General features: G+C 48.0%; 1 protein-coding gene across 1 annotated transcript; it reads left to right on the top strand.

The window, feature by feature from the left end:
• Positions 1-488: 488 nt before the first annotated feature.
• LOC143986531 (uncharacterized) lies at positions 489-26,573 on the top strand. Its single transcript, XM_077484889.1, is given in 9 exon segments — positions 489-1,748; positions 1,934-2,047; positions 9,365-9,460; positions 9,541-9,601; positions 9,752-9,843; positions 17,573-17,650; positions 22,669-22,820; positions 25,509-25,615; positions 25,852-26,573. Coding segments are annotated over 9 exon segments (936 nt in total). The 5' UTR covers positions 489-1,660; the 3' UTR covers positions 26,000-26,573.
• The last annotated feature ends 292 nt before the right edge of the window (positions 26,574-26,865 follow it).

Here is a 26,865-nt window from a genome sequence, read left to right on the forward strand (position 1 = left end):
AAGATGGGATTTATTTCTGGATTTTATTTTGTGCTTTGTTTTTTTATAGAGAGATAATTAGATAAAATGTAATTACTGAAAAAAAATCTGCCGGTCTCAATTCGGCGATAGCATTTCTAGTTCGTGTTATTTGTACTGGATGAAGTTCTGAGAATTATTGTGGAACTTCTACAATTTGCTCCGGAGTGATGAAATAGAAAGCTGTCTGGGATGTAGTGAGGTCAGGGGGTGACGGGCCTGTATGGAAGAAGAAAATGATATAAAAAAAGGAAAGTTAGCTCCAAACCACTGAGAAACGCTGAGAGGACAACACCGAGATCACAACACTGAGACTACAACACCGAGATCACAACACCGAGACTACAACACCGAGATCACAACACCACACTTACAACACAGAGACTACAACACCGACATCACAACACCACAATTACAACACCGAGACTACAACACCGACATCACAACACCACAATTACAACACCGAGACTACAACACGAAGACTACAACACAGAGATCACAACACCGAGACTACAACCCCGAGACCGCAACACTGAGACTACAACACAGAGACTACAATACCGAGACCATAACACAGAGACTACAAGGTGAGACCACAACACTGAGACCACACTGAGGCTACAACACAGAGACTACAACACAGAGATTACAACATTGAGACTACAACATTGAGACTACGGCATTGAGACTACGACACAGAGACTACGACACAGAGACTACAACACTGAGACCACAACACTGAGGCTACAACACAGAGACTACAAGCTGAGATCACAACACTGAGACTACAACACTGAGACCACAACACAGAGGCTACAACACCGAGACTACAAGCTGAGATCACAACACTGAGACTACAACCCTGAGACTATAACACTGAGCTTTAACACTGAGACCACAACACAGAGACTACAACACTGAGACTACAACACTGAGACCACAACACTGATGCTACAACACTGAGACCACAACACAGAGGCTACAACACCGAGACTACAAGCTAAGATCACAACACTGAGACTACAAACCTAAGACTAGAACACTGAGAGCACAACACAGAGTCTACAATGCTGAGACCACAACACAGAGATGACAACACTGAGGCTACAACACTGAGGCTACAACACAGAGACTACAAGCTGAGATCACAACCCTGAGACTAGAACACTAAGACTACAACACAGAGACTACAACACTGAGACTACAACACTGAGACCACAACACTGATGCTACAACACTGAGACCACAACACTAAGGCTACAACACCGAGACTACAAGCTGAGATCACAACACTGAGACCACAACACCAATACTACAACACTGAAACTACAACACCAAGACTACAAGGTGAGACCACAACACTGAGACAACAACACCAAGACCACAACACTGAGACCATAGCACCAACACTACAACATCAAGACCACAACACTGAGACTACAACACCGAGACCACAACACCAAGACCAGAACCCTGAGAATACTAGTTGAGACCACAACACCAAGACCAAAACACCGAGACTACAACATTGACACTACAACACAGACACCACAACACCACGACTATGTGAGAGAGGGAGGAATGTGATGTCTGTCCTTTTATATATGGATCTATCTGTCTATAATGGAGTCTTCTACAGATCATGTCAGTACGGTATAAGGACATAGAGCGTCTCCAGGAAGACCCAACACCCAACGAGAATCTCAAAGGAAACCATTCAACTTACCGAGGTATGAATCACCATACATAACACCACAGACACAGATAATTACACCCAGCATACAGGACAAGAGAAATAACACTGTGCAGAGTCCATCCATACAGAATAAGAGCAGATACCAAGAACTACACCTAGCTTAGAGGCATATTATCTTTTTATTCTGACACAAGAATTCAATGCAATTTTGTCTTTCAGGAGTCATCATGCACAGGTGGATCCCCCAACCCTTCCCTGGTCTGATCTGTTTTTTGTCAGCACTTTGCATTTGCCTCCTCTTCATCATCATCATCCTCATCGTCACCATCACACGTGAGTTCATTCTTGCTCTACCTTCTTACAAACACCTTCCTTATCACAGGTAATTTCCCCTCGCCTTCCACACTACATTCTCGGGAAGCTCTACACTAGGGATGAGCCAAACACCCCCCTTTTCGGTTCGCACCAGAACCTGCGAGCAGACCTAAACTTCGTGTGAACTTTAGAACCCTATTAAAGTCTATGGGACTCCAACGTTCACAATCTAAAGTGCTCATTTTAAAGGGTAATATGCAAGTTACTGTCCTAAAAAGTGTTTGGGGACCCGGGTCCTGCCCCAGGGGACATGGATCAATGCAAAAAGAAGTTTTAAAAACGGCCGTTTTTTCAGGAGCAGTTATTTTAATAATGATTAAAGTGAAACAATAAAAGTGTAATATTCCTTTAAATTTCGTAGCTGGGGGGTATCTATAGTATGCCTGTGAAGGGGCGCATGTTTCTGGTGCTTAGAACTGTCCCTGCACAAAGTGTCATTTGTGCAGGAAAAAAAGTCTTTTAAAATCACTTGCGGCTAAATTGTCGGGTCCCGTAATACAGAGAACACTCAATGAGTGTTCTCTGTATTAGCCGACAATTCATTCATTCATTGATAAAAATAAAAATAAAAAAAAAAGCGTGGGGGTTCCCCTAAATTCAATTACCAGGCCCTTCAGGTCTGACATGGATATTAAGGGGAACCCCGTGTCAAATTAAAAAAAAAATTGACGTGGGGGTCCCCCTAAATATCCATACCAGACCCTTCAGGTCTGATATGGATATTAAGGGGAACCCTGCATCAAATTTAAAAAAAATTGACGTGGGGGTCCCCCTAAAAATCCATATCAGACCCTTTATCCGAGCAGGCAACCTGGCAGGCCGCAGGAAAAGAGGGGGGGACGAGAGAGCAGCCCCCCCTCCCTCCTGAACCGTACCAGGCCACATACCCTCAACATTGGGAGGATGCTTTGGGGGTCTGTGACCCCTCAAAGCACCTTGTCCCCATGTTGATGAGGACAAGGGCCTCATCCTCACAACCCTGGCCGTTGGTTGTGCGGGTCTGCGGGCGGGGGGCTTATCAGAATCTGGAAGCCCCCTTTAACAAGGGGACCCCCAGATCCTGCCCCCCCCGTTTGAAATGGCAAGGGGGTGCAAAAGTACCCCTACCATTTCATAAAGAAAGTGTCAAAATGGTTAAATAAGACAAACACACTTTTGAAAAATTCCTTTATTAAAAATAAAAAAATTAAAAAAAGATTCCAGCGGTGCTAATCCACTCTTGCTATCCAGCGACGGATCTCCGGGGTCCAGCGATGGATGATCATATCCAGCGACGGGGGATCTCTCAGTCCAGCGCTGTCCATACATCCTTCTTCTGTCTCCACTCCGGAGACACTGCAGAGATCCCAGCGCTGACGTTTCTTATATTAGGAGGGCGGGGCCCCCTGTCACCTGACCCCGCCCCTCTGACGCTGGAGAGGGAAGCCAGGGGTTCCCCAGTGACGTATGGGTGACCCCGCCCCTCTGATGTAACGCAGGTTTCCGTTACATCAGAGGGGGCGGGGTCACCCATACGTCACTGGGGAACCCCTGGCTCCCTTCACCAGCGTCAGAGGGGGCGGGGTCAGGTGACGGGGGGCCCCGCCCTCCTAATATAAGAAACGTCAGCGCTGGGATCTCTGCAGTGTCTCCGGAGTGGAGACAGAAGAAGGAAGGATGTATGGACAGCGCTGGACTGAGAGATCCCCCGTTGCTGGATATGATCATCCATCACTGGACCCCGGAGATTCGTCGCTGGATAGCAAGAGTGGATTAGCACCGCTGGAATCTTTTTTTTATTTTTTTTATTTTTAATAAAGGAATTTTTCAAAAGTGTGTTTGTCTTATTTAACCATTTTGACACTTTCTTTGTGAAATGGTAGGGGTACTTTTGTACCCCCTTACCATTTCAAACAGGGGGGGGCCTGGATCTGGGGGTCCCCTTGTTAAAGGGGTCTTCCAGATTCTGATAAGCCCCCCGCCCGCAGACCCTCACAACCAACGGCCAGGGTTGTGAGGATGAGGCCCTTGTCCTCATCAACATGGGGACAAGGTGCTTTGAGGGGTCACAGACCCCCAAAGCATCCTCCCAATGTTGAGGGTATGTGGCCTGGTACGGTTCAGGAGGGAGGGGGGGACGCTCTCTCGTCCCCCCCTCTTTTCCTGCGGCCTGCCAGGTTGCGTGCTCGGATAAAGGGTCTGATATGGATTTTTAGGGGGACCCCCACGTCAATTTTTTTTAAATTTGATGCGGGGTTCCCCTTAATATCCATATCAGACCTGAAGGGTCTGGTTATGGATATTTAGGGGACCCCCACGTCAATTTTTTTTTTTTTTATTTGACACGGGGTTCCCCTTAATATCCATGTCAGACCTGAAGGGCCTGGTAATTGAATTTAGGGGAACCCCCACGCTTTTTTTTTGTTAATCAATGAATGAATGAATTGTCGGCTAATACAGAGAACACTCATTGAGTGTTCTCTGTATTACGGGGAGCCGACAATTTAGCCGCAAGTGATTTTAAAAGACTTTTTTTCCTGCACAGATGACACTTTGTGCAGCGACAGTTCTAAGCACCAGAAACATGCGCCCCTTCACAGGCATACTATAGATACCCCCCAGCTACGAAATTTAAAGGAATATTACACTTTTATTGTTTCACTTTAATCATTATTAAAATCACTGCTCCCGAAAAAATGTCCGTTTTTAAAACTTTTTTTTGCATTGATCCATGTCCCCTGGGGCAGGACCCAGGTCCCCAAACACTTTTTAGGACAGTAACCTGCATATTACCCTTTAAAATGAGCACTTTAGATTTCTCCCATAGACTTGTATAGGGTGTTCCGGCTTTTCGAATTTGCTGCGAACAGCCCAAATTGTTCACTGTTCGCTGAACAGGCCAACAGGCAATGTTCGAGTAGAACATGAGTTAGACTCGAACTCGAAGCTCATCCCTACTCTACACCAACCATGAACACTATATTCTATGGCATCTATTTCTTAGTGTCCACACTATACTCTTTGGCAACTCTTTAAACCAAATTATTTGGAAGCTCCCCCCACTGTCCACACTACATTCTCTGGAAGATCTCCCCCCACTGTCCACACTACATTCTCTGGAAGATCTCCCCCCACCGTCCACACTACATTCTCTGGAAGATCTCCCCCCACTGTCCACACTACATTCTCTGGAAGATCTCCCCCCACCGTCCACACTACATTCTCTGGAAGATCCCCCCCACTGTCCACACTACATTGTCTGGAAGATCTCCCCCCACCATCCACACTACATTCTCTGGAAGATCTCCCCCCACCATCCACACTACATTCTCTGGAAGATCTCCCCCCACCGTCCACACTACATTCTCTGGAAGATCCCCCCCCACTGTCCACACTACATTCTCTGGAAGATCCCCCCCACTGTCCACACTACATTGTCTGGAAGATCTCCCCCCACCATCCACACTACATTCTCTGGAAGATCTCCCCCCCACCATCCACACTACATTCTCTGGAAGATCTCCCCCCACCATCCACACTACATTCTCTGGAAGATCTCCCCCCCACCATCCACATTACATTCTCTGGAAGATCTCCCCCCACCATCCACACTACATTCTCTGGAAGATCTCCCCCCACTGTCCACACTACATTCTCTGGAAGATCCCCCCCACTGTCCACACTACATTCTCTGGAAGATCTCCCCCCACTGTCCACACTACATTCTCTGGAAGATCTCCCCCCACCATCCACACTACATTCTCTGGAAGATCTCCCCCCACCATCCACACTACATTCTCTGGAAGATCTCCCCCCACTGTCCACACTACATTCTCTGGAAGATCTCCCCCCACTGTCCACACTACATTCTCTGGAAGATCTCCCCCCACCATCCACACTACATTCTCTGGAAGATCTCCCTCCACTGTCCACACTACATTCTCTGGAAGATCTCCCCCCACCATCCACACTACATTCTCTGGAAGATCTCCCCCCACCATCCACACTACATTCTCTGGAAGATCTCCCCCCCACTGTCCACACTACATTCTCTGGAAGATCTCCCCCCACTGTCCACACTACATTCTCTGGAAGATCTCCCCCCACTGTCCACACTACATTCTCTGGAAGATATCCCCCCACCATCCACTCTACATTCTCTGGACAATCTCCCCCCACTGACCACACTACATTCTCTGGAAGATCTCCCCCCACTGTCCACACTACATTCTCTGGAAGATCTCCCCCCACTGTCCACACTACATTCTCTGGAAGATCTCCCCCCACTGTCCACACTACATTCTCTGGAAGATCTCCCCCACTGTCCACACTACATTCTCTGGAAGATCTCCCCCCACCATCCACACTACATTCTCTGGAAGATCTCCCCCTACTGTCCACACTACATTCTCTGGAAGATCTCCCTCCACTGTCCACACTACATTCTCTGGAAGATCTCCCCCCACTGTCCACACTACATTCTCTGGAAGATCTCCCCCCCACTGTCCACACTACATTCTCTGGAAGATCTCCCCCCACTGTCCACACTACATTCTCTGGAAGATCTCCCCCACTGTCCACACTACATTCTCTAGAAGATCCCCCCCCCCCACTGTCCACACTACATTCTCTGGAAGATCCCCCCCACTGTCCACACTACATTCTCTGGAAGATCTCCCCCCACCATCCACACTACATTCTCTGGAAGATCTCCCCCTACTGTCCACACTACATTCTCTGGAAGATCTCCCTCCACTGTCCACACTACATTCTCTGGAAGATCTCCCCCACTGTCCACACTATATTCTCTGGAAGATCTCCCCCCCACTGTCCACACTACATTCTCTGGAAGATCTCCCCCCACCGTCCACACTACATTCTCTGGAAGATCTCCCTCCACTGTCCACACTACATTCTCTGGAAGATCCCCCCCACTGTCCACACTATATTCTCTGGAAGATCTCCCCCCACTGTCCACACTACATTCTCTGGAAGATCTCCCCCCACCGTCCACACTACATTCTCTGGAAGATCTCCCCCCACTGTCCACACTACATTCTCTGGAAGATCTCCCCCCACTGTCCACACTACATTCTCTGGAAGATCTCCCCCCACTGTCCACACTACATTCTCTGGAAGATCTCCCCCCACTGTCCACACTACATTCTCTGGAAGATCTCCCCCCACCATCCACACTACATTCTCTGTAAGATCTCCCACCGCTGTCCACACTACATTCCACAATCCACAGTGTTTTGTTTCCTCTTTCTCATCTCTCCTGCAGTCCATGAGCAGCTACCATTTTACCATCCCTCATCCTGTCCATGATCGGCAGTTCTTCCTTTTTTTTCCTGCTCCCTATAGACTACTTTCAGGTTCCGATCTAAGATGTTCATGTGAATTGGGGAATTTCTTCACCTGAAGTTAGCTCCCTGCCCTGCCTTTTCTACCCTACTCTTCTATGATCACCAGACACTCAGTCTCACCCCATCATCAGTTCTAGTGGGATGGCTTTGGTGTCCATATTATGACCCAGTAATATATCTATACCTATAATATTGTCTGATTGTGCACAGGGGCGGACTGGCCATTCGGGCACTCAGGCACTGCCCGAGGGCCCCATGCCACTTAGAGGCCCCATCAAGGTTGCCAGCTTCAATAAAACCAGGGACAGTATGTAAAAATCTGTGTTTTAAAAAAAAATCCCAAGATTATAGCTGCCCCACCTCTGCAGTACCTTTTCAGTGTGTGTATGTGTATTCTGTGTGTGTATACTATGTGTGTATATTGTGTGTCTGTGTGTGTATACTGTATGTGTGTGTGTGCATACTGTGTGGCCCCATAATCTATTGCCTGGGGGCCCCATAATCTCCTTTTGCCTGGGGGCCCCATAATCTCCTATTGCCCAGGGGCCCCATAATCTTCTCCTATTGCTCGGGGGCCCCATGAGTTGTCAGTCCACCCCTGATTGTGCACTAATACCTACCAGAATTATACAATTAATTTAAAGACCCAAAAAACATTACATTCATTAATTTTTCAAATTAACCCATTCATTACCAGTGTGACGAACCCTTGTCCTCAACAGGACTATGTCCGCCTTAAATGCTCTCTCTGTCCGGTACCACATGATCCAAGACCCTTTAGCCCACCCAGTCACTGCCCGTAACTCAGTGTAGGGTGAAAAACATCAAACTCGTTATTATAACACATGTGCAACACAGATATACGTCTCAGGGGACAATCACCCCTCCCTTTGGAATTCAGGGCGGGGTAAACTGTCCAATCAGTTAGGGGAGCTTTTGGAGGAACCCCCCCTCCAAACAGACATACATCCCATAATATACTTGTGACAGACCTTGGATACCCCTGCTGGGCACCTCCGCCAGACCTGTGTCTCCTGTCCTCCAAATGCACCCGCAGACTCCCCATAACCAGCCCTTAACCCCTCAATCATGAGACAAGCCACACAGCTGTTGAGGGTTTAACATGCCGAGCATAAACTGTTTATTAAATATAAAAACATACAGCTTTAAACACAGGGACACTCCCCTTAGTCTTGTCATAGAAGGGGTAGGGGACAAGGAAGAACCAATGGGAACTCATCACATGTACATTGAACCAGAAACTACAGCGGAAGCACAATAAAGGGATTATGATAAGCAGGCAGCCCCTCTTTACACATCCCCTGCTGGGAGATGTCTCCAGACCTTTAGTCTACATGCCATGACCCAACACAGTTAAACACAGCAACAAGAGGGGGGTAGGGGAGAAGGGATGTAGCATTACATTATCTTAATGGCATTTTGTCCCCAAGTCTCTTCTGGGCCATAGGCTGTGGGCATTAGGCCGGCCCACAGCCCTCTCCAAAACACACAGTGACAGTGGGTTCTGTCAAAATACTTTTCTTCCAAGGCAGACAAACCCAATAAAACAATGGAATACAACCACACCCCAAACAATCCCAGCAAAAGAGTCCAACAGCATGAGACAACACATGATATATATACATATATACAATGTTCCAGTGTGGCTGTACAGCGAGTCCGACTAGCACAGATCAGACTGGAGCTCTCGGGCACCCTACCCAAAGTGACTCCCGTCACAACCAGAAAACATTTTTTTGCGAATATAATAGCTAACCTTCCCCAAGATATCATGGGATGAAATCTTCCAGTAGAGGGACATCTTGGTAGTTGAGTGATAATTGGGGGGGTCCAGCGTGAAGGCAGTTTCATGGTCCTCCTCCGTATCACTGATTTGTGGGAATGAATTCTGGTTCTTTGTCTCCAGCAGGTCAGGGGGTGGATCAGACAGAGCAGAACATGGAGGTGAAGCTGAGGAACCTGAGTCTAGGAGTGGACTCCAGAATGGAGAAACTGTCCCAGGATGGTAAGGTGAACCTCTGAGGGGTGGCACTATGTGATGGGGGGGTCTGGTCTCCTCATTTTATGGATGTTCTCCTCCTCCAGATTCCAGGATGATGGAGAAACTGACCAACATCGAAACCTTCGTAAAGGACATGAGAGGTGAGCTGGGGCAGCATTTAAGGGTGAAGGGTACAAACTACAAAAGGTGAACAAACGTGTTAATAACATAAACCATACCGGAAATCACAGAGAGACTGTAGAATGTGATCTATCCAGGTGATCAGGATAAAAGGGATATGTGTATAGTACAGAGGTCTGTATAGTCATCAAGGTGACTGAATGTATAGTTCAAAATAAATGGGGTGGAGGCATCTGGAAACCAAATGTTAACAGATGATGTAACAGGTGATGGCACGCTCCAAGATGAGACATGAAATATGTATTTTGGGGAAGTATATTATTATTATAAAATTCTCCAAACCATTGACCCAACCTTGGACCTTCGAAAGGGGAGGGAATTACATGAGAATGGGAGTGGTTTGTTTAAATATGGGTGTGTCTTGACACTTTTGGGCTGTGCTTGGATTTCCCAGCACAGACGGTTTAACGTTTCTGTCTGGAGACAGCAGAAAATATTATTAACCACTAGGGATCTGCGCTATAGCCGAATGACGGCTACAGCGCGGACCTGCTTTGCCGGGACGACGTCTATTGACGTCGCCCCGTGCACGAGCGGCCTGCGCGCCCTGTGATCAGCAAGTCTATGAGACTCACCTGATCACAGAACGGAGCAAGGGGTTGATCCCGACCCCTTACCACGTGATCAGCTGTCAGCCAATGACAGCTGATCATGTGACACAACAGAGCCGGTAATCGGCTATTTTTCCTCCTCGCGCTGACAGCGCGGGGAGAAAAAAAAAAGCCGATCACCGGCGGCCGTGAGAGGGACTTCAGTCCCAATCATGGCAAGCTTATCAGTGCCCACCTGCCCCTTGCCAGTGCCACCTAACTAATAAAAAAGTTCCCCCCATCAGTGCCACCCATCAGTGCCCATCATCAGTGCCCGCAGTGCCACCTATCAGTGCCCAAAATCTGCCTCAACAACAGTGCTGCACCCCAGTGCCACATATCCGTGCCCATCAGTGTCATCTACCAGTGCCCATCAGTGCCCATCAGTGCTGCCCATCAGTGCCCAGCAGTGCCATCTATCAGAGCTACCTATCAGTGCCACCTATCAGTGCCCATCAGTCCCATCTATCAGTGGTACCTATCAGTGCCCCTTAGTGCCACCCATCCGTGCCACCCATCTGTGCCACCCATCTGTGCCACCCATCAGTGCCATCTTATCTGTGCCCATCTTTGCCCATCAGTGCCGCCTTATCTGTGCCCATCAGTACTGCCTTATCTGTGCCTATCGGTGCCACCTTATCTGTGCCTATTAGTGCTGCCTTAACTGTGCCTATCAGTGCCCACCAGTGCAGCCTATCAGTGCCCACCAGTGCAGCCTATCGGTGCCCAACAGTGCCGCCTCATCAGCGCATTTCAATGAAGGAGAAAAATGACCTGTGTGCAAAATGTTATAACAAACGAAGAAAAAAATTTTTTGCATCTTTTTTTGTTTGTTTAGCAAAAAATAAAACTCCCAGCTGTGATTAAATACCACCAAAAGAAAGCTCTATTTGTGGGAAAAAATGATAAAAATGTCATTTGGGTACAGTGTTGTATGACCGCGTAATTGTCATTCAAAGTGCATCAACGCTGAAAGCTGAAAATTGGTCTGGGCAGGAGGGGGGTTTAAGTGCCCAGTAAGCAAGTGGTTAAGAGGTTGAGAAGTAGCTTTTTCTGATTGATTGATTGATTGATGATTTGGTCAAATTTTGGCTTATTCACACCATATATTATCAGAACATGTTTTTTTTCTGGCTCCATTGTGTAGACCAGCCTCATGCCCAGTGTTGGTGAGGTGAACTCTGGTGATGAATGTCCATCATAACTGGGACTAAAATATAAATCCACATGTAGCGGCGGCTCCTGAAGAGCACGCGCTATGCGTTTTTCAAAGTTAAGGGCTGAAAGATCCAGGTATCCTACGTGTGTTCTTCAAGTTTAGGTTCCTACATGTTCTACAACAACGTCTGTGGCAGAGACTTTGTTCCTGATGAAGCACCTTGTTGGCTGCTAGGCCTTGTGAGAGACGGACTGTCCAACTTGAGTGACCATCCAGTTGTGAATGGCTATTCTCTGGATGCAGTCAAAGTAAGCAAGTTCTTCAACATTTTGACTTTGACACTAATGCCTCGTACACACGATCAGTCTGTCCGGTGGACTTAGCCCGGCGGACAAACCGCTGGACTTTGAGGCGGAGGTCCGCCAGACTTTCCAAACTAGCGGACCTGCCCACATACAACCAAACTTTTCCGGCGGACTAGGTCCGCTGGACTATGGCGGGTGTCTGCCATACTTTTGAAATGAACGGACTTGCAAACACACGGAGGAAAGTCCGTTCATTTTGAACGTGGCTCCATGTAGACGGGACTAGCAAAAGGAGGTCGATGTCGCCGCCTTTGGCGGCAAGAGTGACACGTCGCTGGCCCCATCACCTGGTATGGACTTAAAGAGGAAGCCCTACGCTGAAAAAATGGCGTGGTGGTCCCCCTCAAGGTCCATATAAGACCCTTATCCCCCAAGGTCCATATAAGACCCTTATCCGAGCACGCAACCCGGCCTGTTAGGAAAGGGGATGGGTACGAGCGAGCGCCCCCCCTTCTGAGCCATACCAGGCCGCATGCCCTCAACATGGGGCCCCCCCACCCCAAAGCACCTTGTTCCCATGTTGATGAGGACAAGGGCCTCTTCCCGACAACCCTGGCCGTTGGTTTCAGGGTCTGCGGGCGGGGGGCTTATCGGATTCCAGCCCCCCACCCTATGTGAATGAGTATGGGGTACAATGTACCCCTACCCATTCACCTGGAGAAAAAAATGTCCTCCTCCCAGAGGATGCTGGGACTGTGACATCGTAATGGGCGGGGACATCACCCGGTGACCCCGCCCATTGCCCCTATATAAGTCGCCGCTCAACACGTCCCTGTCGTTGCGGCCAGAGACAGGGTCGAGTCAACATCTCAAGGAAGAAGAAGAGAAGAAGAGAAGGTGACAGTGGCAACGGCGGTGACAGAAGACCGCTAGTAAAAGAGCTGGAAGAAGAAAGCGGAGGCCCGGCAAGAAGAACCAAAGAGGGGGACAAGACCCCCGAAGTAGGAAGAAGAGGTGGCAGCGTCAGAAGACCGGGCCAACACTAGTAAAAGAGCTAAAGGAAGAAAGCAGAGGCCCGGCAAGAAGAACCGAAGAGGGGGGCAAGACCCCCTGAAGTCGGAAGAAGAGGCGGCAGCGACAGAAGACTGGGCCACCACTAGTAAAAGAGCTAAAGGAAGAAAGCGGAGGCCCGGCAAGAAGAACCAAAGAGGGGGGCAAGACCCCCGAAGTTGGAAGAAGACCCCCGGGCGGCGACGAAGAAGAAAGCCGGACTCCTCCACTAGTAAAAGAGCTAGCAAAAGAGCGGAAGATAGCGGAGGAGTCCGGCGAGAAGACTCCCCAAGACGGAAGAAGACCCCCGGAGCTGTGCAATAAATTATTTTAAACCCTTGAGTGGTGTTTTTTTTCTTTCTTTTTTTTTCACCAGGTAAATGGGTAGGGGTACATGGTACCCCAATACTCATTCACATAGGGTGGGGGGCCGGTATCTGGGGGCCCCCTTATTAAAGGGGTTCCCGGATTCCGATAAGCCCCCCGCCTGCAGACCCTGACAACCAACGGCCAGAGTTGTACGGAAGAGGCCCTTGTCCTCATCAACATGGGGACAAGGTGCTTTGGGGTGGGGGGCCTCGCGGCCCCCCCTTCCCCAAAGCACCTCCCCATGTTGAGGGCACACGGCCTGGTACGGCTCAGGAGGGGGGCACTGGCTTGTCCCCACCCCCTTTCCTGACCGGCCGGGTAGCGTGCTCGGATAAGGGTCTGATATGGACCTGGGGGGGACCCCCACCCCGTTTTTTCGGCGTAGGGCTTCCCCTTTAAGTCCATACCAGGTGGCAGTGCCACCGAAGGCGACGACATTTACTTCCTTCCCTAGTCCCGGCTGCCTGAAACCACGTTCAAAATGAACGGACTTTCCTCTGTGTGTGTGGGCAAGTCTGTTCATTTCAAAAGTAGTCCGCTGGAAAAGTCCGGTGTGTGGGCAGGTCCGCTCGTTCAGAAATTTGGCGGACTTTCCGGCGGTTTGTCCGCCAGACTAAGTCCGCCGGACAGTCTGATCGTGTGTACGCGGCATAAGAGTACCTGAACTTCCTTTCCAACCCTCTGATCCCAATTTAAGAGACTGTCCATTATCTATGTTTTGCAAATAAAATCCATTGAAGTGGATCTGTTGTCGGTCTCTCCAGTTACTGGGCCATTTACCACAGGACACCCCCTAGACGTGAAACGAGGAGAACAGAAGGTAACGGTAAGCCCAAATCTAACCAGCAGCTCCCTCGGGGGTAGTGCTACACACACACTCCTCGTATTTTTATTAATGAATACAAGACTTCCTTTGATTGGCTGAGGTGGGGAGATGATGTCACAATCTGAAGCCAATCAGTGGAAGCCTTGTATTCAATAAAAGAAAAGTATTTTCCTGAATGGCAGAGGAGCACTCTTGGTTTTGTTCTGGTAGCAGATAGGAAGTCACCCATACTGCTGTAGCACACCCCCTAGGGGATCCGCATGTAGAAGGGGATACCCACCCTGCACAGCCAGGCACCCTGCATTTTCACAGCACATTTGAGTCAAGGAATAGTTCAGTGATTTGTTTTTGTATTTTTATTAGGGGGTTTAACTTGGTTGAGGAAAAGGGTAATATGAGATGCCCACTTGACTTTAGCAGAACTTTTCCAGGGACAACTTCTTCTGTACAATCTAATTATACACTCCTCAGCTCCTACAGCACAATACTTGCTTGAAGCACTACAATTACCCAAGACCAGCCTGCACTGTTGGATGATCTAACAAAAAAGGGCTCAGTCAGATCGTTAGCAGATGCCCTTTACAGGCAGGGACCGTGGGCCCCATTGTTGTGTAGCAAAGTCCTAGTGCCCAGCTGTCCTTCTGTGGCTACTGATCCCGGCACCACCTCTTCAGGCACTTCCAGCCGGCCTGGCTGCAGCTGCCCCTTTCCACAGTCCTCCTGACTTTTCCTCCACAGTCCTCCCAGACTGACTCTACATCCATCCCAGACCACTCTCACCCAGTCCTCTCAGCTTGCCACTCAGTCCCCTCTGACTGTCTCACTCACCAGACTGTCTTCCTCCCTGGAGATTTGCCCGGCAGTGTTCTCCTGCTGCTGTCCTTGTCCTGCTCCCGTGTCTCTGATCAAGACACCTCCATGAAGAGGGTCCTTTCTGCACCCGAGATCAGGCCTAAGGTTAATCTCCTAACACTCCATCTCCTGTCTTCCACCCAACTCCATTGCGCCTGCTAGGTTGACCCTGAGTATTTTTAAGGGGGCCTGCCTCTTGCCAACCCATCTGTTGGGGATTGGTCAGGGCCCTCATGAATACTCCAGTCAGCTCCTCCTTACCTCCACTCCCATTCTTCCAGAATCTCCTCCGAGTATCTAGAAGTAGGAGGAGGTATCAGAGATGCTGCCTGTGAGTCATCCAGCCTCACTGGATCACTGCCCAGACCCAGCTCAAAACACAGGCTTGGCTGCTAGCAAGCTTGAATTTACCTACACTAACAAAAACCTAACATGTTTCTACTCTAGCACACTGGAGGGTGATACACTGCTTTAGAACACAGTGCTGCCATACTGTATATAGCTATGTTCATTATGATGCAATGCACATATCAGCCCAATCACTTAGTAATGGCCACTTGGGCCCCGACAACATGGCAGGAAACCTGGGCTTGGGCTTTAAATGGACCTGAATTCAAAAAGTGAAGGTTTACTAAGGCACATGGAACATCTATATGTTTTATTTGTGGCCACAGCATTACCTTATGTCTACCGAGTGTACTTTGTCTGTAGTCTCATTGCTATATATCTGCAGTGTGAGATCATCTAAGGCACATGTGTCAAATTAATCCAGCCCCCAGACCTCTTCATGTAGCCCTCGCCCCTCTCCTGCAGCAGCGGCACCCCCATATCTCTGCCCCCACGCTGTTATAGCTGTTGGCAGCAAAGTGTATGTCACATTTCCTCTGCCAAATCCTGTGCTTCTTCGTGCAGCCGTGGAGAGGCTCGTCTCTGCCCCACTGCCTCAGCAATCGGCAGCAGAGAGGAAAACAGAACTCCTCCTACAGGTCCTGTACCTCTCTGTTCAGCCACAGCACCCCCTCATCTCCGCCTCCCCCAAGCTGATTCCAGCCCTCCTCCTACACGTCCTGTGCCTCTCTGTGCAACCACAGCACCCCCTCATCTCCGCTTCCCCTCAGCTGACTCCAGCCCTCCTCCTACAGGTCTTGTACCTCCCTGTGCAGCCACAGCACCCCCTCATCTCCGCTTCCCCTGAGCTGACTCCAGCCCTCCTCCTACACATCCTGTGCCTCTCTGTGCAGCCACAGCACCCCCTCGTCTCTGCCTCCCCCGAGCTGACTCCAACCCTCCTCCTACATGTCCTGTGCCTCTCTGTGCAGCCACAGCACCCCCTCGTCCCTGCCTCCCCCGAGCTGACTCCAGCCCTCCACCTACATGTCCTGTGCCTCTCTGTGCAGCCACAGCACCCCCTCGTCCCTGCCTCCCCCGAGCTGACTCCAGCCCTCCACCTACACATCCTGTGCCTCTCTGTGCAGCCTTAGTACCCCCTCATCTTTGCCTCCCCCTGACTGACTCCAGCCCTCCTCCTACAGCTACTTGGGCCTCTCTTTGCAACCGCAGCACCCCCTTGTCTCCACTCCCCCCCCCCCCGAGCTAACTACAGCGCTCATCTGGTATTTCTCCAGATCCTTCAGTTTTTGCATATTTTTGCTCTGCTGAGAGCTTCTTTCCAGCATCAGCACAAGGTAAGTGGGGTGCTCTGTGATGTAAGGGTGGGTGGGTGGGGGGACACTTGATTTCGGATGACAGGGGGCTCTTGACATCTGATGTAAGGAGGGGAGGGGTGCTCTGCACATCTAGTCTTACAGATACAACCGGGTCCATAATGCTGGTGCGGCCCTTGATGAAATGGAGTTTGACACCCCTGATCTAAGGCACTGCTGCCTCAGAATGCTGGTCTCACCAGATATAGAGTGAGATCTGGTGATGTCACTACTGTGCTGCTCCCTGTTGCTGGAGAGGAATGCTGGAGAGGAAGCTGTACCTGAGGAGCTGCAGTACATGAATCTCCCTGCTTCTGCTTCATCCATTCTCTGGATCTGTGCTTCTTCCACCTCTATAATTACCCTTATAGTCATCAGAGCAGTACTCTTTAAGGGGGCAGAACTAGCATGAAGTAAAGCCCTGAATCTGCCACGATAGCCACTTCAACGCAATGTTAGGAGCTCCCGGTGCGCTCTTTCTCCCTCCCCACAGCTGCCACCACTCCCCTGTTTCCCATTGCCTCCTCTTTGGTTTTTCTCCCTGAGTGTTGGTTGCCTGCCATTGGCTGGTGGAGGACCTTCCATTGGAAGACATTGTTTTTAGTGATGAAAAATACTGGTGGGATAGTCTGACTAGTAATAAATATTCCTGAAAGAAGAAAGTGATTAGAATTACAGTTTTTAGTTTAGTGTTGGGAGTAAGGGCCATTTAAGTCTAGCGGTTAAGGGTGAGGTTAGAACTTTACAGGCATGGCAAGAATTATAGTTTTCAGATGTAAAAAATGTTTGTTGGTTAAACTCGGATGTTATGTTCTGTACACACGGTCGGATTTTCCTATGGAAGATGTTCGATGGGACCTTGTTGACGGAAATTCCGAACCGTGTGTAGGCTCCATCACACATTTTCCATAGGCATTTCCGTCACGCAAAATTTGAGATCTGAATTTCAAATTTTCCGACAGCAAAATCCGTTGGCGGAAATTCTGATTGGCATCATTCCACGGAAAATGTATGCGTATAATATGGTGCGGGCGGAAGGACATGTACACACCATACTGAGATGATGTTCTTTATATTACAGGTTCTCTCAACGGCGACATCCAGAAGATTCTAGAAGCCATGGCAAGACAGACAGACGAGACCCAAAAAGAAGATATCAGTAAGTTTACTTAATTCAGGAATCAGAACATTGACTCACAAAACTTTCATTTCTCAGAACATCCTGTAGTTAGATTTGTAGTTTTTAATATTAAGGGGCTGATCACCCGGGCCCCCTGGTTACATCTCTTATCCAGCCTGGGCTTGTAGGTCTTTCAGTGTCACCATAACTCCATTTTCAGGATGTGGACACTTAGTCCGCTGGGGTTTGGATGTGTCTTTAGGGTTTGGTAATATTTCCAGGTACAGACCAGTCTGTAGTCTCTCGATGGGGTAATTGGTTTCTCCCTGGGGGTATATTTCATTCCATTCCCTGATATGTTTCTCTCTGGACTGGTTTATTATTAGGCTTGTGCAATTCGTTTCGTAACGAATCTAAATTCGGCCGAATTTTGCATCTTTCGGACATTCGGATGCATCCAAATGTCCGAATAAAAAAATAAGAAATTACAACGAATACGAAAGAAATATAACGAATGAATTCGAATGAATTCGACATGATTCGAAATGATTTCAGCTGCATTCGAAATGATTTCAGCTGCATTCGAAATTATTTCAACTGCATTCGAAATTATTTCAACTGCATTCGAAATGATTTCAACTGCATTCGACATTATTTCAAACACATTCGAAAATATTTTGTGACCCGAATTTAGGGCCATGTATCTCGGGGTTACTTGGTGCTAGACACACACTTCAAATTTGTATATGTTGTAGTGCTAGTATTATTGTGTTTGCATACCAAATTTGGGGTTTCTATCTATAAGTGACCTCGAGATATGTGGCCCCAAAATCGGGTCGCAAAATGTTATTAGTTATTAGAGCAGAGAATGACATTTTGCGACCCGAATTTGGGGCCACATATCTCGGGGTCACTTATAGCTAGAAACCCCAAATTTGGTATGCAAACACAATACTACTAGCACTACAGCATATCCAAATTTGGAGTTTCTAGCGCCAAGTGACCCCGAGATACATGGCCCTAAACTCGGGTCACAAAATATTTTCGAATGTGGTTGAAATAATGTCGAATCATGTTGAAATAATTTCGAATCCGGTAGAAATATTTTCGAATTTGGTTGAAATATTTTCGAATGTGGCCGATTTTTCGAATTCGGTAGAAAACGAAATGAAATCCGAAAACGAATTTAAGGAAGTTAACGAATATAACTAAACGAAATTAATGAATTAACGAATTAAAACGAAACGAAACTAAACAAATGTTTTGCTTTTGCACATGTCTATTTATTATTTCCTTCCTGTGAGAGTTTGTCAGGTTAGTTGTTGGGAGTGTTGGGTGGACAGAGCGCTGACAGATTGTTGGGAGTGATGGGTTGGATGGGGTAATGGTGGTGTCGGGACCTGGAACACCTGCTGGTGGCACTGTGGTTCCCAGAGTGGAAAGTTGTAGTTCCAGTTTCACCTGCAGGTGTCTTCCAGCAGATCCCAGTAATCAGTCTCCGCCTGATGCTGGCTGCTTGAATGGTATTTAGTCCCTCCTCTACTAGTGCCTCTGTGTTTTGCTCTGCTAGCTAAGATAATGCTTGCCATTTACAGGGCCTTGAAAAAGTATTCATACCCCTTGAAATTTTGCACATTTTGTCACGTTACAACCAAAAACATAAATGTATTTTATTGGGATTTTATGTGATAGACCAACACAAAGTGGCACATAATTGTGAAGTGGAAGAAAAATGATAAATGGTTTTCAAAATGTTTTACAAATAAATATATGAAAAGTGTGGGGGGTGGGGAGGGGCATTTGTATTCAGCCCCTTTTACTCTGATACCCCTAACTAAAATCTAATGGAACCAATTGCCTTCAGAAGTCACCTAATTAGTAAATAGAGTCCACCTGTGCATCATTTAATCTCAGTATAAATACAGCTGTTCCGTGATGCCCTCTGAGGTTTGTTAGAGAACCTTAGTGAACAAACAGCATCATGAAGGCCAAGGAACACACCAGACAGGTCAGGGATAAAGTTGTGGAGAAGTATAAAGCAGGGTTTGGTTATAAAAAAAAAAATCTCCCAAGCTTTGAACATCTCACGGAGCTCTGTTCAATCCATCATCAGAAAATGGAAAGAGTATGGCAATAACTGCAAACCTACCAAGACATGGCCGTCCACCTAAACTGACCGGGCAAGGAGAGCATTCATCAGAGAAGAGCCAAGACATGGCCGTCCACCTAAACTAACCGGGCCGGGTAAGGAAAGCATTAATCAGAGAAGAGCCAAGACATGGCCATCCACCTAAACTGACCGGCCGAGCAAGGAGAGCATTCATCAGAGAAGAGCCAAGAGGTCCATGGTAACTCTGGAGGAGCTGCAGAGATCCACAGCTCAGGGGGGAGAATCTGTCCACAGGTCGTCTCTCCACAAATCTGCCCTTTATGGAAGAGTGACAAGAAAGAAAGACATTGGTGAAGGAAAGCAATAAAAAGTCCAGTTTGCAAATGGAAGAACAAAAATAGGATGGCCGCACTCCCAAAGTAAATGCAATGAAAAAATATTTTATCGAGGAGTATAAAAACAAATGCAAAGGAGCAATGACATAGGCAATGGCAGGAGAAAAACGCGTTTGACACGACTAGCGCGCTTCATCAAAACCATTCAGAACACAATCACCAACGTGTTAATGTACAAAAAAAAAAATCACATTAGCATAGTAAATTCAAAACAGATGTGACGGCTTCAGTGATCGGATCCACGTGTTCTGTTCTTTGCTTCCAAATAGAGAATTTACAAACGAATGGCATTAATAATTCTGTGGGAATATCCATCATATAAGACAAAAACAATTACCACAATGAATGTATAAACACCATTTCTAGAATCACATTTACAAGAATAACAAACAAAACAAAAAATAAAAAAATAACTATAAAAGAAGATACAGCATACCTCCAAAAACCTCACACACATATATATCATATAATATGATGTAATAGGCAGAGCGATGACACCTTCACCTAAACTGATAAGCCCGTATTAATACAAAATATCTCTCAACCTTTAAGACATATAAAATAAATAGCCGAGAAACATATTGCAACTGATGGTAAAAAAAAAACAAAAAAAAAAACAGTGCATTAAACCAATAATAAAAATGGGTCAGAATTGAGGCCCCCCGGTTTCCTGGTTTGCAAAGAGAAGATCCAGAACATCTCTCGCTTACAAAGTCTTCTAAAATTATCCCCACCTCTCCTAGGTGTACACATTTGTTCTATACCTTGTATTTATAATAAAGAAGTTCCCCCCCCCCCCTCAAGTGTCTCATTAAAGTGTCTATCTACATTAGTCCCATGTTCTTTTTCAATATCATAGACATGATCATGTAAGCGATCCCGGAGTCTCCTAGTGGTTCCACCAACGTATTGTATTGTGCAAGCCTTATATGCAATTAGATAAATAATATTGCTAGTGTTGTAATTGACAAAGGTCTTTATTTTAAAGGATCTATGGTTAAAGGGTAAGTTCAGCTTCACAGGTGAACTTACACAGGTCCCCCTCCTCGCCCCCCCCCCCTCCCACCACCACCACCACGGTCCTGCTGACCTGGATCGAGGCAATCTTCGGTTCTAAGCCCCGGTATATCCGCGCCATGAGACCCCCCTGAGCTGAATGTCCAAAATGTCCCTCGTCAGGAGTTTTGGGTAGATGAGGTGCTCATGATTTGTTAGGAGTGTTGGATGGATGGATGGCGGCCTATTATGTTGATAGGAATGTTTAGCGAATGAGGTGCCTATGGGTTGTTGGAAGTGTTGAGAAGATAGACTATTGATGAGTTGTTGAGTAGACATGTCGTTGGGTGAATAGTTGTTCGTACTCTTCAGTGGATTGGGTGCTTAGGTGTTGTTACGGGGTGAACTGGACCTCACTGTTCAGAACAGGTCTTCTGGTGGGAAATGCTATAGTGCAGTGATGGCGAAACCTTGGCACCCCAGATGTTTAAGATGCAGTGTAGATGAGCAGTGTAGATGAGCATCATGGGAAATGTAGTTCCAAAACATCTGGGGTGCCAAGGTTCACCATCACTGCTATAGTGTAAGAGTGCCCAGTATGATAGCAACCTCTTCTGAAAAGCAAGCTATAGAAGGGTTTTGCAGCCCAACACTGCTTGTGGAGGAGCTTCGATGGTCGCGGAGAAGGTGCAGAATTTAAGAATTAGCATTACTGTTTGTCTGGTGTCCAATTTAGATTGGTCTGGATAAGTGAGGGGGACCCACACTTCACTTATTTAAAGAAGGATCTTGGTGGCGAGAGATTATAGGACAGACTCGTTCATGTACAGTATGTGTTTGTGACAGACCTAGCTGGGACCGAGGCTCTTGGAGGGGACTGAATGCGAGCCTCTTGCCTTGTGATTATGGGCCCTCGCACTTGGGGGAACGGTGCTCTTTGTGAGCTGTATGCCTGGGGACCCCTGAGGTGGTGTTACAGGGATTCAGGTCCGTGCCCCCCCCAAGACACACAGACTCTGGATATGTAAATGCCATGTTAGCAATAGACTTAATCACACTATTGGGACACAAACTCTTAGATGCTAATCTCATCACCTCCAGCCACCTGTCTGTCTTGTATAATGTAAATGAGTCTAGTCTGGCTTGACACAGATTCTAAAGAGTATTTCACCTATTATTGTTTTGTTGTTTGTGCTAATTAACCTGCAATTGAATTGTTAGTGAGCTAGGAGCCGAAAAGTCTTATCCCTCAATCAACTAGTCTGAGTGTTGATTTAGATAATTAGCTCATGCCAATTAGGTTAGGTTTTAGTCACCCCGCTGTATATATTTTGTGTGAGATCTCAAATAAAGGTCATTCCTGATGTCCTCCAAGACTGGTATCGTCTAGTTCTTGGGGGTTCCTATAGCCAGATCCATTGGACTTGTGTTCCAGGACTTAGGAAGCGGTATACTGATGGAAGCACTTAAGCGGAGTGTGGGATTAGTTCCGTCACAGTGTTGATGTCAGTTTCTGAGCTGAATAACTACACAGTTGTCTCTCTTTTTCCCCCCAGACTGTACTGATCCATGCTGTGAGGTGGGCTGGAAACACTATGGCCTCAACTGCTACTATTTTTCCCAGCATGTGCAACCGTGGGAGAGTGCGGAAAAAGACTGCGAGGCGAAAAAGGCTCATTTGGTGGTCGTTAACGACAAGCAAGAAAATGTGAGCATTCCAAGAGCCCCACCCATATAACCTACCTGTATCTCCTTTCTACAACTGACCCTTGGGTGTGCCATAGTGGGAGGGCTTCCTGTAGGTCTAGGGAAAGGGGTGGGGTCATATTTTTATAACCTGATCTTCATGGGCATGTACCATCGCAAGCATTGGGCTATACCATTTAGCCAAGGAAGGAATACATCAGAGCTATACTGTAGAAGTAAGACAAACTCTCACATACCTGAAGGGAGACTGAAATGACGAGGTCGGCCTCTCTTGCATCTCCAGTCCAGGTCCCGCTGACAGTGGTACAGAAGGAGCCAAAGGACAGGAGACAAACGAGTCCCTGCAGATGGAAACCTGAAGTTGCAGCTGGTCGTTGGACGGTAGTTGCGGTCACTCGGGTAGTGGTGCTGGGCTGAGCGGGGCACCAGAGCAAGTTCACAGGGATAGCCTGGCTCGTCAACAGGTGGGAAGCAGGGTACAGGAACATCAGGCAGAGACAAGTCAGATGGGAAGCCGGCTTCATTAACAGGCAGGCAGCAGGGTACCGGAACATCAGGCAGAGACAGGTCAGATGGGAAGCCGGGTTCATCAACAGGCGGGCAGCAGGGTACAGGAACATCAGGCAGAGACAGGTCAGATGGGAAGCCGGGTTCGTCAACAGGCGGGCAGCAGGGTACAGGAACATCAGGCAGAGACAGGTCAGATGGGAAGCCGGGTTCATCAACAGGCGGGCAGCAGGGTACAGGAACATCAGGCAGAGACAGGTCAGATGGGAAGCCGGGTTCGTCAACAGGCGGGCAGCAGGGTACCGGAACATCAGGCAGAGGCAGGTCAGATGGGAAGCTGGCTTCATTAACAGGCGGGCAGCAGGGTACAGGAACATCAGGCAGAGACAGGTCAGATTGGAAGCCGGGTTCGTCAACAGGCGGGCAGCAGGGTACCAGAACATCAGGCAGAGACAGGTCAGATGGGAAGCCGGCTTCATTAACAGGTGGGCAGCAGGGTACCGGAACATCAGGCAGAGACAGGTCAGATGGGAAGCCGGCTTCATTAACAGGCGGGCAGCAGGGTACAGGAACATCAGGCAGAGACAGGTCAGATGGGAAGCCGGCTTCATTAACAGGCGGGCAGCAGGGTACAGGAACATCAGGCAGAGACAGGTCAGATGGGAAGCCGGGTTCGTCAACAGGCGGGCAGCAGGGTACAGGAACATCAGGCAGAGACAGGTCAGATGGGAAGCCGGGTTCATCAACAGGCGGGCAGCAGGGTACAGGAACATCAGGCAGAGACAGGTCAGATGGGAAGCCGGGTTCGTCAACAGGCGGGCAGCAGGGTACCGGAACATCAGGCAGAGACAAGTCAGATGGGAAGCCGGCTTCATTAACAGGCAGGCAGCAGGGTACCGGAACATCAGGCAGAGACAGGTCAGATGGAAAGCCGGGTTCATCAACAGGCGGGCAGCAGGGTACAGGAACATCAGGCAGAGACAGGTCAGATGGGAAGCCGGGTTCGTCAACAGGCGGGGCACCAGAGCAAGTTCACAGGGATAGCCTGGCTCGTCAACAGGTGGGAAGCAGGGTACAGGAACATCAGGCAGAGACAAGTCAGATGGGAAGCCGGCTTCATTAACAGGCAGGCAGCAGGGTACCGGAACATCAGGCAGAGACAGGTCAGATGGGAAGCCGGGTTCATCAACAGGCGGGCAGCAGGGTACAGGAACATCAGGCAGAGACAGGTCAGATGGGAAGCCGGGTTCGTCAACAGGCGGGCAGCAGGGTACAGGAACATCAGGCAGAGACAGGTCAGATGGGAAGCCGGGTTCATCAACAGGCGGGCAGCAGGGTACAGGAACATCAGGCAGAGACAGGTCAGATGGGAAGCCGGGTTCGTCAACAGGCGGGCAGCAGGGTACCGGAACATCAGGCAGAGGCAGGTCAGATGGGAAGCTGGCTTCATTAACAGGCAGGCAGCAGGGTACAGGAACATCAGGCAGAGACAGGTCAGATGGGAAGCCGGGTTCGTCAACAGGCGGGCAGCAGGGTACCAGAACATCAGGCAGAGACAGGTCAGATGGGAAGCCGGCTTCATTAACAGGTGGGCAGCAGGGTACCGGAACATCAGGCAGAGACAGGTCAGATGGGAAGCCGGCTTCATTAACAGGCGGGCAGCAGGGTACAGGAACATCAGGCAGAGACAGGTCAGATGGGAAGCCGGCTTCATTAACAGGCGGGCAGCAGGGTACCGGAACATCAGGCAGAGACAGGTGAGACGGGAAGCCGGCTTCATTAACAGGCGGGCAGCAGGGTACTGGAACATCAGGCGGAGACAGGTCAGATGGGAAGCCGGGATCAGGAACCAGAGATCATGTATAGCAGAGTTCAGAGCAGGGTCAACAGGAGCCAAGCTCAGCAACGGGGAATCAGACAGAGCAAACATAGGTTTCAGGATAATGGGAACACAGCTGAAGACCCGTCAGCACCGGTCAGTTGCTGGGGCCCCCTTTAAGTAGGCCTTCTGGCACCAACTGGCACTAAGGCACGCTCCTGCGCATGTACGCCTGGCACTGCGCATGGGTGACCACTGATGCCCGTGCGTGCTGTGGTCACCCGTGCGCACGCGCCCAAGTGATTTCCACTGGTTTCCTTTCACAAACACTGCAACATTATCAATTTTTTTGTCTTTCTAAAGAATTTCCTACATGATCTTTCACAATATTGGACCACGTGGATCGGTCTCACGGATGCGGACAGATCCTGGAAATGGGTGGACGGGACTTCTTATGATGCTACTCCAAAGTAAGACACTGACCCACCCCCCACCAGTTATTATATTCTCTCTGACTTTGCTCCATAAACTGAACGCTCTCGTTGTTTGCTGTCAGCTGTGTCTCCTCTACCTTTTTGAGATTATTCTTGGTGGTTCTCTTTAGGTTAGTTCGCCCCCTTTAAGACTTCTTTTCTATGATGGTCCTGCCATCGGTTCTCGTCCATAAAAGGCTTGGACTGATCACTATTTCCCTTGGTTCCGGCAGGTTCTGGCAGCCTGGTCAACCTGACAATTGGTTTGGTCACGGCCTCGGAGGAGGAGAAGACTGTGCTCATCTGAAAAGTCCATATGGCTGGAACGATGCTCCTTGTTCCCAAGGCTTACCATACATTTGTGAGAAGGAAATGCCTTGAGAAGCTGAAGAGAAGACCCGACATCTTCATCCCCTGATCACTTCTTCTCCTCCGCTGCAGTACAGTAATCAGTCTATCATTAAAATATCACAATGATCCTGCAGGACATGGTGGGACCCGGAGATCCTGAAGAGCATCTCAGCGTGTCCAACCACAATGCGGTGATGAGGAGCGGGATTCTTGCCATATATGATGTTCAGCAGAAGTAAATCGGTTGGACTCTCTAGACATCATTTCAGTGGAGATGAACTCCTCAGGGGCGGGGTTTTTTTTTTTTTCTTAGCTTCCCTTTCCCTCATTTATCAGTATGAAATTGTGTTCTGTGTGGATGATCAGTAGACAGTGGGGTATGAACGTAGAATTCGACCTTTACTGCTTCCTCAATGATTTTTAGAAAGAAAGTCGACACTTGACCCTCTTTTTCTTAATAGGACATTTAATAAGATTTTTTTTATAATTTTTCATATAGATCTATACATTTTTTAAGGTTTTATAATTTTATTAATGGATACCAACAATTTTTTTAAATAAGGGTGTAAAATAAGTGATTATGATAAGATCGTCTTCCATAAACGAAAATTCAGTAGTATAAGTTCCACAGTGATTCTTCCCTCCTATTTTTTTTTTTTTCATTTTTATATATTTTATTTTATACATTTTTACACATTTTTATACATTTTTATCTTCCATAAACGAAATTCAGTAGTATAAGTTCCACTGTGATTCTTCCCTCCTATTTTTTTTTTTTTCATTTTTATATATTTTATTTTATACATTTTTACACATTTTTATCTTCCATAAACTAAATTCAGTAGTATAAGTTCCACTGTGATTCTTCCCTCCTATTTTTTTTTCATTTTTATATA

The sequence above is a fragment of the Lithobates pipiens genome, unplaced genomic scaffold, assembly GCF_037356315.1.
Source record: "Lithobates pipiens isolate NorthernLeopardFrog02 unplaced genomic scaffold, aLitPip1_a1.2 Scaffold_167, whole genome shotgun sequence".
Lineage (NCBI taxonomy): Eukaryota > Metazoa > Chordata > Amphibia > Anura > Ranidae > Lithobates > Lithobates pipiens.